Below are 12,764 nucleotides of genomic sequence, written 5' to 3'. Positions count from 1 at the left end.
GGATAGACCTTTCCCGGTTCACGCTCTGGATAGTCGACCATTACGGTTCGGGCTACCACCATCTCCCTGGCCATGGAGATGCAGGGGGGTCACGAGGAGAGAATCAGTCTCTTTCTCATTGACTCTCCTGCGTTTCCCGTGGTACTAGGCCTTCACTGGTTGGCTCGTCATAACCCCACCATTTCCTGGCAACAGAGGGCTCTCACAGGGTGGTCGCGAGAGTGCTCAGGGAGGTGTGTAGGGGTTTCCGTTGGTGCTTCTACGGTGGACAGTCCAGACCAGGTCTCCACCGTGCGCATTCCCGATTTGGCTCTCGCCTTTTGTAAAAATATGGCGACTCAATTACCACCCCATTGACGGGGGGATTGTGCAATAAATCTCCTGGTAGACGCTGCACTTCCCAGGAGTCACGTGTATCCCCTGTCGCAAGCGGAGATGGTGGCTATGGAGACATATGTTTCCGAATCCCTGCATCAGAGGTACATTCGGTCCTCCTCTTCACCCGCCTCCTCAAGTTTCTTTTCGTGAAGAAGGATGGAGGTCTGCGCACTTGCATTGACTATAGAGGTCTAAATCAGATCACGGTGAGGAACAGTTAACCGCTACCTCTCATCGCCACGGTGATTGAGTCAATGCACGGAGTGCGCTTCTTCGCTAATCTGGATCTCTGGGGTGCGTACAATCTGGTGCGTACCCGAGAGGGAGACGAGTGGAAGATGGCGTTTAGTACCACCTCAGGGCATTATGAATACCTCGTCATGCCGTACGGGTTGATGAATGCTCCATCAGTCTTCCAATTCTTCGTAGACAAGATTTTCAGGGACCTGCATGGGCAGGGAGTAGTGGTGTATATCGATGACATTCTGATATACTCCGCTACATGCTGCCGAGCATGTGTCCTTGGTGCGCAAGGTACTTGGACGACTGTTGGAGCATGACCTGTACGTCAAGGCTGAGAAATGCCTGTTCTTTCAGCAGGCCGTCTCCTTCCTAGGGTATCGCATTTCAACATCAGGGGTGGAGATGGAGAGTGACCGCCATGCAGCGGTGCGTAATTGGCTGACTCCCACCACAGTAAAGGAGGTGCAGCAATTTATAGGATTTGCCCATTACTACCATAGATTTATCCTGAGTTTTGGCCAGGTGGCTGCTCCCATTACCTCACTGCTGAAGGGGGGTCCTCTACGTCTGCAGTGGTCGGTTGAGGTGGACAGGGCTTTTGGGCACCTAAGAGCTCTGTTTACCTCGGCTCCTGTGCTGGCTCATCCGGATCCCTCTTTGGCATTGATAGTGGAGGTGGACTGGCTGGGATCGGAGCCGTGCTCTCTCAGCGCTCGGGCACGCCACCGAAGCTCCGACCCTGTGCTTTCTTCTCGAAGAAGCTCAGCCCGGCGGAGCGGAACTATGATGTGGGGGACCGGGAGCTGTTGGCTGTGGTTAAGGCTTTGAAGGCGTAGAGATATTGGCTTGAGGGGGCTAAACACCCTTTCCTTGTCTGGACTGACCACCGAGTCCTCGTCAGGCAAGGTGGGCCATGTCCTTTACCCGTTTTGTGTTTACCCTGTCCTACAGACCAGGTTCCCAGAATGTTAAGGCAGACGCACTGTCCCGGCTGTATGACACAGAGGAGCGGCCAATGGATCAGACTCCCATTGTCCCAGCCTCCTGCCTGTTAGCGCCGGTCGTGTGGGAGCTGGATGCAGACATTGAGCAGGTGTTGCGTACAGAGCCCGTTTCCCTCCAGTGTCCCGTCGGGTGTCAGTACGTTCCGTCTGCTGTCCGTGACCAGTTGATCTATTAGGCCCACACATCACGCTCCTCTGGTCATCCGGGGATCGATCGGACGGTGCTCTGTCTGACTGGGAAGTACTGGTTGCCCACCTTGGCTCGGGACTTGAGGGTTTATGTTTCCTCCTGCTCGGTGTGCGCTCAGTGTAAGGCTCCTAGACACCTGCCCAGAGGTAAGCTACATCCCTTACCCATTCCACAATGGCCTTGGTCACACCTGTAGGTGGATTTTCTAACGGATCTTCCTCCCTCACAGGGAAACACCACAATCCTGGTCGTTGTGGATCGTTTCTCTAAGTCCTGTCGTCTCCTCCCTCTGCCCGGTCTCCCTACGGCCCTACAAACTGAGGAGGCCCTGTTTACACACGTCTTCCGGCACTACGGGGTTCCTGAGGATATAGTGTCTGATCGTGATCCCCAGTTCACTTCGAGAGTCTGGGGGGCGTTCATGGAATGTTTGGGGGTCTCGATCAGCCTCACCTCAGGTTTCCACCAGAGAGTAATGGGCAGGTGGAGGGAGTGAACCAGGATGTGGACAGGTTTCTGCGGTCCTATTGCCAGGACCGGCCAGGGGAGTGGGCGGCGTTCGTGCCCTGGGCAGAGATGGCGCAGAACTCGCTCCGCCACTCCTCCACTAACCACTCCCCCTTTCAGTGTTTATTGGGGTACCAGCCGGTTCTGGCACCGTGGCATCAGAGTCAGACCGAGACTCCTGCGGTGGACGATTGGTTCAGACGCGCGGAGGAGACCTGGGAAGCCTCCCATGGTCACCTCCAGCAGGCCGCGCTGCGCCAAAAGACCAGCGCAGACCGTCACCGCAGTGAGGCCCCGGTGTTCGAGGGGACAGGGTCTGGCTTGTCTTGTTCCCTGCACACCTGGTTTTCATTCCCCGATCAATCTACATGTATTTATTCCTCTGTTCCCCATCATGTCTTTGTGTAAGATTGTTTGTGTTAAGTGTGTATTGTTGACGTGCCAGACTGGCTTGTTTTTTCTGTGTTATTTTTCACAAAGATGTTTATTGTTAAAGGTAATTCTTGTGACTGTTTTGCACGTTTTGCCTAAATAAAGTGTGTGCCTGTTCACAAATCTCTGCTTTCCTGCACCTGACTTCGCTACCAGTACGTACACATCTGACAATGAGGGGGAAAAAAATATTTAATCCATTTAAGAATAAGGCTGCAACGTAAGAAAAGGTGTTGGAACATTGCTGCAGAGACTCAGCCAAAAGAGCATTAGTGAGGTCGGGCACTGATGTTGGGCGTTCCAATTCATCCCAAAGGTGTTCGATGTGGTTGAGGTCAGGGCTCTGTGCAGGCTAGTCAAGTTCTTCCACACCGATCTTGACAAACCTTTTCTGTATGGACCTCGTTTTGTGCATGGTGGCATTGCCATGCTGAAACAGGAAAAAGCCTTCCTCAAACTGTTGCCACAAAGTTGGAAGCACAGATTTGTCTAGAATGTCATTGTATGCTGTAGCTTTAAGATTTCCCTTCACTGGAACTAAGGGTCCTAGCCTAAGCCATGAAAAACAGCCCCAGACCATTATTCATTCTCCACCAAACTTTACTGTTGGCACTATGCATTCGGGCAGGTAGCGTTCTCCTGGCATCCGCCAAACCCACATTTGTCCCTCAGACTGCCAGATGGTGACTTGTAATCACTTCAGAGAACGCGTTTCCGCTGCTTCAGAGTCAGTTAAGTGTGTGTGAGTGTGCATTGAGAGCAAATTAAATAAAGGGTCAATAAATATACAAGGTTAACTCAGTCTGTGTAGCTACTTTGTTAGCTATTTATCAGTCGTATTGCTTGAGGATAGAAGCTGTACAAGAGCCAGCAGAAGAGAAAATAGTCTATGGCTTGTGTGGTTGGAGCCTTTAACAATTTTCCAGGCCTTCTTTTCTCACCGCCTGATATAGAGGCCCTGGATTGCAGGTAGCTCGGCCCAGTGACGTACTGGGCTGTCCGCACATCCCTCTGTGGCGCCATGCGATCGAGGGCAGTGCTATTGCCATACCATACGTACCGCCAAATTCTCTAAAATGGCGTTGGAAGCAGCTTATGGAAATGAAATTAGCATTACATTGGCTGGCAACAGCTCGGGTGGACATTCCTGAAGTCCGCATGCCAATTTCACGCTCCCTCAAAACTTGAGATATCTGTGGCATGTGACAAAACTGCACATTTTAGAGTGGCCTTGTATTGTCCCCAGCACACGGTGCACCTGTGTAAAAATCGTGCTGTTTAATCAGTTTAGTGATATACGACACCTGTCAGTCAGGTGGATGGATTATCTTGGCAAAGGAGAAACGCTCACTAACAGGGATGTCAACAAATTTCTTCACGAAATTTGAAATAAATAAGCTTTTTGTGCATAATTTATGGAACCTTTCTGGGACCTTTTATTTCAGCTCATGAAACATGGGACCAACACTTTACATGTTGCATGTATATATTTTTTTCACCCATCTACACCCAATGAAAAAGTGAAAACATGTTTTTAGCAATTTTCGCAAATGTATTAAATTAAATACAGAAATGTCTACTTTACATAAGTATTCACACTCATGAGTCAAAACTTGTTAGAATCACATTTAGCAGCGATTACAGCTGGGAGTCTTTCTGAGTCTCTAAGAGCTTTGCACACCCGATTTTAAATTTGCCCATTATTATTTTCAAAATTCTTCAAGGTCTGTCGAATTGTTTTGTGATCATTGCTAGACAACCATTTTCAAGTCTTGCCATAGATTTTAAGCAGATTTAAGTCAAAAGTATAACTGCCTCTCAGGAACATCCACAGTCTTCTCGGTAAGCAACTCCAGTATAGATTTGGCCTTGTGTTTTAGGTTATTGTTATTTCAGCTTTTCCATCGTTTTCTCCATCACGTGGCGACCTCCGGTTCACTTGCTTTCTCCATTACGACTCAGGAGTTCCATGACTTTCAGCCCCGCTTAATGAAGAACCCGGTGTGCCTAAGAAAAGCCACGGGGCTTAACGGAATCAAAGCTGACATTCTCGAGCTCCGCAAGAGCCGCTCAACGCGTTGTGCTGTTCCGAGAGCGCGAGTGAAAGGCCACGTTTCAGCTGTTCTGCAGGCGCAACGCGATCATATGATTCAGCATATTCAGGGGCTGAACAGTAATGCTATTACAACCAGTGTGATAGGCAGTGGTGGCTGCACTCCATAAGACCAAAAAGCCAAGGGAGTTTAAACGGATGTGTTGCTGCGATTATTCGGCCAAATAGGCCTATCTTTATCCCACATCTAGATCAGCTGCTAATGACGGAGGTAAAGCGACCTCGTTGCAATCCAACGGAAAGGCCACGCAACCCTAAAAACAAGGGGCCTGTCTTGTGAGAAATAGCTTTTTATCAAGAACAAGAAATAGGCATAGTGAAACAGCAGATCGAAAATTAACAGAGCACCGTGCCAGGAATGCCCATAGTTGAAAAACAGTGACTCGTCTACATATCACACATTTAGGCTATTCGGTGAGGAAAACGTTTTGTAACAAAAACGAACATAATTTAAGACATGGTGTTAATAATGGGTTTGAGTCTAAGGGGCTGAGTTTCTAAGCTAACATATGGAATTGCCAATATGGTCATACCAAAGATCATTAAGCTATTGGATTTTGAATTTTAGGACCCATTTAAGTATAAAAAATAAAAATATTTGATGAAAGATTGAATTAGGCTTTACTGCCATTAGTCCATAGAAACACATTAAATAACATATTAATGCATGCCAAAACATATAGTAAAAAATAAATAATCAAAAGGAAGTATGTTTTGAAGTGTCTGTTCTATATCTGAGACAAGAAAGCTCAGGATGACCCATATACCTTTGACGTGGAAATGCCCCATACACTTGCATATATTTTTCGGTGCGGAAGTCCGACATCCGCCGATGCGCTGGCTTGTAAATGTTTTATTTATTTAAATGAGATTGATGGAATTATTTGTATTATGCTAATTAGATGTATATGAATCTAGTGGAAAATGTAACAAGTCAAACAGAAAGTAGCATATCTAGGGTTTTGCGTGACAAATTAATTGTATCTGACAGTGATTCTGAAAAGTAGGCCTAAAGCATCCTGTACAATTTTTGACAAGTGCTACAAGAGAGGGATTTTACACCTGTAACAAAGTAACAGTTACTATTAACACATCTAAAAAAAACTAGCAAATGTAGTTGGCACAGTGTTATTGGTCAGTAAAAACCCTACTGCAGCTGAAATAGGCCTAGTTTGTGAAATGTATCTTTAAGCAAAAGGGAAGCCACTTCTATAAGGCAAATATACAGATACATAATTACATCTATTGCCACAAACTACTCACATTATCAAATAACACAAAAAAATAAGTACAGCATGTGATAACCAGTGGGAAAGGACAAAGACATTAACAGTGCAACAAAAAAACAAATAGGATTGAAAGAGCTGGCTCACTCTGCCTTCTGTGATATCATGGAGTGCTTTCACCTTGCTGTTTAAAAAACAACATTAATTAAAAAAAATGTCTCTCCATCTCAGCTGTCATCCACTTTTACACGGCAGGCTTTCTGCCTGTTTGTCGTCTGTCTTTCACAGCAGAGTACATCTAGTCACACAAACAAAATAATAATGCACACAAAAATATACTTCAACTACCCATTACTGATAAATCAGTAGTCATTATGGTTAATCTCCAGACTGTCTTTCATTGTAGAAGCAATGGGTGAGGTGGGGCAAGGGGGTTCAAATATCATTTCAGCAAAAATAAAACAAAAAAATATATATTTAAAAAAATGATTGGTATCCTCTCCCACAGGGTGCGCTCATTACGTGAATTCTGTTGCAAAACGTGTTGCAAAAGAAACCGTTTACATCAAATGGAAAACGTTTTGCAATGAAAACAAAGAGTTTATATTGGACAAATTCAGGTAGGTCCCTCCTAGTTCCATTAAATTTGCTCCTGTTTGGTTCTTAAACGGTTTCTGTTGCAAGACGTAATGAATACACCCCTGGCTGAAACCACAGCCATAGATGAAATTACATGTTACATTTGCATCCAGGTACGATTTTGGACAACAAAGATTCTTCCTCTTTGTCTGGTACGGAAATTGTAATTTCCACTCCTGAGTGGCGCAGCGGTCTAAGGCGCTGCATCTCAGTGCCTTAGACCTTAGACCCTGGTTCGAATCCAGTCTGTATCACATCCGGTTGTGATTAGGTGTCCCATAGGGCAGCGCACAATTAGCCCAACGTCGTCTGGGGTAGGCAGTCATTGTAAATAAGAATTTGTTCTTAACTGACTTGCCTAGTTAAATAAAGGTTTAATTTAAAAAAAATTATGTCTCGCAGAGAAATTGTAAGCTCTGCAAGTAAGGTGCTAGAGTTCAAGCAGACAGGTCTGGAGGTCATTTATGATATAAGAGCCCTCAAAACCCCACAAGGTACTGATGGACTCCAGACATCCTCTTTATCAGGAATTTTAGCTTCTCTGCTTGAGGAGACGTTACAGAAAACCAAAGGAATAGAGCCAAATTATCCTTTGTCCAAGCGGTAGTAAGGTTCCTGAATGTTTAAACCACAAGTAGGAGCATCGGGCTGGCCTATCAGTGGAGGCTGCTGAGGGGAGGACGGCTCATAATAATGACTGGAACGGAGTCAATGGAATGACTGATACCATTCCACCTATTCCGCTCCAGCCATTACCACGAGCCCATCCTCCCCATTTAAGGTGCCACCAACCTCCTGTGAGGCCCATATCTAACATTGTAGTTGACCGTGTGTTCTGTTGTCTATAGTGTATGGATGATCACTGATCACTCACGAACTGTACTTTTCTACCTGTATTGTCTGTATACTGTATGTACTTTGTCTATTGTTGATTATATGTTTATGTATGCACAGAGCGACAACCAAAATTTCCACACGGGGATAATAAAGTCATTATCTGATCTATCTTCTCCTCATTCTCTTCCATCTCTCACTCTCCTCAGCTGAACTTGTCCTGGATGTTAATGAAGCTGGGGTTGGACTTGGCTCGTTTGGCTGGAGAGGAAAAAGAGTAACTGTTAGCCACCACACAACATTTAGTCTAAAACCGTTGCTTCACCATTATTCCACGCGTCAAATAAACAGCGTAATGTATCGCTCTTCGACTCCCTGGCCTAGATCATTAGTAGGCTTAAACCCACTATTTACAAGGACACAATTAAACCTCTCTCCTCCCCCACTCCCAACCCTTAAGAAGAACTACCTCACCCCTCCTTTACAAGTCCACATTATTTGGGACATTCCTACCTCCCCTATGATACAATCTCTATAAACCAGGAGCATGCATTCAAGAGACACCCTGGCTTCCACATATACTTCACTTGAAAAATCTGTGACCACCCCTCCCCAGCATACATCCTCCCACCCCCACACACCCCCCTCCAACCAACCCGTCAAAGAATCTCTCCGTGCAACAATGGGTGAATTAAGCTGGTTACTCACGGTGTATGAGCTTGCGTTTCTTTTGTTCCGAGTGAAGGAAGCTGCTCAAGTAGAAGATGATGGGCAGAAAGAGCATGAAGCTGGACACGGCGATGACAGGAACAGTCTCCGCCCGGGGGAAAGAACAATTGAAATCCTTGCTCCACAGTATGCGGGTCATATTCATCTGAAACAAGACAAGATCCCCCCCACAATCAACACAACAACACAGGAGCTTAAATAAATACAAAAGGGGACACAGTCTCTCTCGTCTATTTGAGTCTCTCTCTTTTCTATCCATCCGACTCCCTTGCTCCATGTCTGGCCTTCTGTCCCTAGTGCCCTTCTAGTTTCTACTTCACCTCCTTTGAAACTCACGGGCACTACCAGAACTGGGGTGCGTCCCAATAATCTTGCCTTGTGCACCCGTTCACTACTCCCCACAAGTTTAAAAGCATTGGATTGATGTTGGCATGGGCTAGATGGGAGTTTCCATACCAGTCATTTCCTTTCAAATCCATGTAGGGAAGTGAACAAGTGCACACTTCGGGAGAAAGAGAGAATTGGGATGCAACCCTGGTGACATATCTCTCCATTTCTTTCTCAATGGCTGCGTTTACACAGGCAGCCCAATTCTGATCTTTCACTCAATTATTGGCAAAAGATCTGATTAGTCAAAAGACTAACTAGTGGCAGAAAAAACATCTGAATTAGGCTGCCTGTGTAAACGCAGCATAAGAGTCCCCTAGGGGGTGCTGTTTCACATCTTCCACATTTCTATTAGTAGTGCTCTCACTGAGGTGGGGAGCATTGCTAAACTTTACATCCTCAAATGTATTCTGCACTAGTGCGAAAACAGATTTCTAACAGTAGTCCTCTGTAGCTCAGTTCGTAGAGCATGGCACTTGCAAAGCCAGGATAGTGGGTTCACTTCCCAGGACCACCCATATGTAAAATGTAATCACGCATGCCCTTAAAATAGCTTTTTTCAATTTTTACACGCATGCCTTTAAAATAGCTTTTTTCCATTTTTACTCTGAAAAATTGCATTTAATACAATATTACCACAAATAGCATGAAATTCTTTGTGTGACACAGGGTCATAATAATCTAAAAACAAGATCCCCTAACCATCAACACAGGAGAGGCATTTCCTTGTTTTGTCCCTGTCTCTTTTCCTACCGTGTTAGACAATGTTTGAGTACCATATGCGTCAAAAGTTTTGCATCTTATGCATACTGCCTTGTTGCAAGTCAGACATATTTTTTTAGTGCCAACCTCTGTTTGGCACTCCACCCATGCAAAAGTTGATTGGCAACATGTCACTAGTTTCCATCTAGACTATCATACCCCACCCCTTTTCATCATCTTTCTGAGGAGAACTTTACCAGGCACATGGGAAGCCTGGGCTTCCAAGGCTAACATGAATGACAAAGCGCAAGATGTAACGACAACCTGTGGCTGTGAAATACATACAGAGTCCTCGATGTCGATGCAGAGGGTGTGATTCTTCTCCATGCGGCTGTATAGCTCATTCAGTCCTCTGTATGTGGCCTTACATTCCGTACAAAGCTCTGAGTGGTTACCCTGCTAAATCACACAAAGTGGAAACAGTTCAGTTATAAACTACATATCAGAACTCAACTTTATACTCTCCTCTCCCTCCCTAATGGCTTTAGATGGATTTTAGTACCGACTAGATTTTAAAATCTCTTTGGCCTACAATAGGGACCCACCTTCTGGTACTTCTCAAAGCAGCTGAGGGACTGGTTCAGAGTTTCCATGAAGTAAAGGGTGTCATTGGTCAGGCTGTGGTGTCTCAGGCTTACACAACCTTAGAGACAGGGGGGAGTCATTCAGAAATCATGAACCATGGAAGGGTTAAAGATCAAACTTATATATTCTGCCTCCTGGCTTTCACATAGCAATTATTTTCATAGCATCGATCACAAAGGAAAGGAGGCAAGGAAAGGAAGTAAAAAACTTATTGAGCCACAGCAAATAGCAAAGCTAATGATATATACATGAGTACATGGAGTATCAGCATATAACAAAATGTGTTGATAATACTAAGCAGTCCACATACGGTTACATTCTGAAGCGGTCCAGATGTCCTCCAGGTTACTGTAGAGCAGGAACACCAACATCAGCCTATCAGAACGCAGTAGGCTGTCTCTGCAACTCACATTCCCCGGGCCCATCTGGAAACAGACACACAAGCAGTCTCACCAAGGGTGTTCAAGATCCCACGTGTTTAGGCCTACTGGTTAGAATATATCTTACACTGAGGATTTAGTGGAAACAGCTTGAAGTGCTAAGAAACTGAAATAGGTGGCAAAACAGTGCCATTATTTGATCTCAATTATGCTAACAGTAAGGCATGGCTTGTGTCCTCCTAGTCACTGAGCATGTTTATTTATAATTAGTTTTCTATTAATTGTTTCCTGAATAACTAGTCTTGTGATTTTCAATTTCCCCTACTATCCACTGGTATAGGCTACTAGCAACAGTCACAAGACATGACGCATGTGACCACCGTACACCAATTAGCCCACAGCACAGGGGAAAAACATGGCGATGCATAATCTAAATAAAAACTGAATGACAAACTCAGAGAGAAAACACAAATGTTTTCACGCTACCTGGTCTGATATGTTTTTGTAGATTTCCATAAGGTTGCCGTAGGTGCCATAACAGTTTTGGCACACTTTGACAGGGCGCGCGGCGGACACCAAACAATTAACATACGTTGAATATCGCTGCCCAAAGATAGCCAGCAGCGCGACGCAGTAATTGCTGACCTCCAGATCTTCTGGAAACGCCGACAACAGGTTGAGAGAGAACTGTGAACGGAGACTGGGGTGAAACACGGACGACTGTGGCACCACTGCCGCGGCGAGTTGCCTCAAGCCGCTTGCGCTCTGCTCTGAACCAGGGATGGTGGTGTTTACAGCGACAACAGACGTTTGAGCATTGGCGTAATATGTCAACGCTATCAATAACGCACCCACCTGAAGAATAAACATGTTTGTGAAATAGGGAAGTTTTAAGAAGCACCTTCCAAAGCTCACACACAATAACAGTCCATCACTTCCTGTTCCCGTCTGCTTACTACTGTGGTCATGTGATAATGAGGATCTCGAGAGAACTGGGTGGGGCGAAGCGCTTTACTGTGCTGATTCAGAATGCTATTCCGAAACCAGTTATTTTTACAACATACTCGATTAAGCAATATTAACTGATTGTAGAACTGTAATTGTATAATTTTGCAGTGAACACATGCACGTGTTATACTGTAGCGAACTTTGTAACCCTCTCTCTGGCTCTCAGATTAGTTTCTCTGCTGTACTAAATAAGGTCAATGTCAAGGTGGCTATTTGGAGATCAGAGAAGACATCATCACCTTTAGTGGCCCCTTACGGGATTGGAGAATGATTCTGCTCCTCTCAAAACACAAACACCAACACAACACACACTTACACACAAAATGCACCGGCATCCAGCAAGTCAACGGCTTTTCCTCATATTGGATAGTTTGGACAATTGGGTCTTTGAATACTTATTGTATGCCTCACATTAGTGAAATATTATAATGTTCATTTAGACTAAATAAATAACTAATATATATGTATAGTATATGCATATAAAGTGTGTGTGTGTGTGTGTGTGAGAGAGAGAGAGAGAGAGAGAGAGAGAGAGAGAGAGAGAGAGAGAGAGAGAGAGAGAGAGAGAGAGAGAGAGGAAGCCAGTTAATGACGGAGTGTGTGAAGATGAGTGTGACCCTGCGTGTTGAAGAGGAGAGCGGCAATATGGAGATATGTGCACCTCCTGATCCCGTATCGCCGCCTCCTCATTATTTAGGCCTACCGCCGCCGCGCGTTTTGACACTATGCAATTTTCAAATGTGCGCATGGCACGACGCAAATAATCACGGAGTCAAGGTAAATTATCTGGGCTCAAATTCTGATTGTGATAATTGTCAAAAAACCCTCGAATCAAGCCACTGCAGTCAATGGTCTTTAATGCGAAATTAGTGGCTCTTGATAACTTGCAGTCCGCAGCAATTTCGCAGTCATCAGAGCCTAATGGAAATAAGGGGGAGAGAATGCGTGGCATTAAGGCCTATTCTAATGTCTGCTCAGAAGTCTGGCGATAATATGTCGTTTTTATGTGGATTCTGGCCTCCGGAGCACCTTCTGCTCATCATAAACCGTGTTCATTTAATTGTTCAGATGTTCATCCCTTTAGTGATTTTGAAAGGAAAGTGACTTGAATGGTTTATCATGTGTAGTAGGCTAGTACATAGTAATCTCACCCCCAAAAATCCTGGACAATATTTGCAATGGCTCTGCAACGCCTGGATGCTATACTGTAACGATATTAATAATATACATGTATTTGCCATTCACTATAAAACCATTGTGCATCAAAAGTAGCCAACGCTTTCCAGACTTTTTCTGAGCATTTATTTTTTCATTGTCATATTCAGGAAAGGACCTCAACTAAAATCG

At 44.9% G+C, this 12,764-nt stretch overlaps 1 protein-coding gene across 6 annotated transcripts; it reads right to left on the bottom strand.

The window, feature by feature from the left end:
* Nucleotides 1-5,464: 5,464 nt before the first annotated feature.
* On the bottom strand, nucleotides 5,465-11,379 carry LOC139407275 (osteoclastogenesis associated transmembrane protein 1). Of its 6 annotated transcripts, none has more exons than XM_071150909.1 (6): nucleotides 10,896-11,379; nucleotides 10,340-10,454; nucleotides 9,990-10,087; nucleotides 9,730-9,843; nucleotides 8,275-8,440; nucleotides 5,465-7,827 (listed from the first exon to the last, which is right to left on the bottom strand). In XM_071150909.1, exons 1-6 carry the CDS (start codon nucleotides 11,277-11,279, stop codon nucleotides 7,772-7,774), a joined length of 933 nt encoding a protein of 310 aa, XP_071007010.1. In that variant the 5' UTR covers nucleotides 11,280-11,379; the 3' UTR covers nucleotides 5,465-7,771. The 6 variants fall into 6 exon arrangements, with proteins under 6 accessions (XP_071007010.1, XP_071007011.1, XP_071007012.1 ...); XM_071150910.1 differs by having other exon boundaries at nucleotides 9,730-9,840; nucleotides 10,896-11,369; XM_071150911.1 differs by having other exon boundaries at nucleotides 11,055-11,364.
* Nucleotides 11,380-12,764: the final 1,385 nt, after the last annotated feature.

The sequence above is a fragment of the Oncorhynchus clarkii genome, chromosome 4 (assembly GCF_045791955.1).
Source record: "Oncorhynchus clarkii lewisi isolate Uvic-CL-2024 chromosome 4, UVic_Ocla_1.0, whole genome shotgun sequence".
Lineage (NCBI taxonomy): Eukaryota > Metazoa > Chordata > Actinopteri > Salmoniformes > Salmonidae > Oncorhynchus > Oncorhynchus clarkii.
This window is presented reverse-complemented; position numbering and strand designations above follow the sequence as displayed.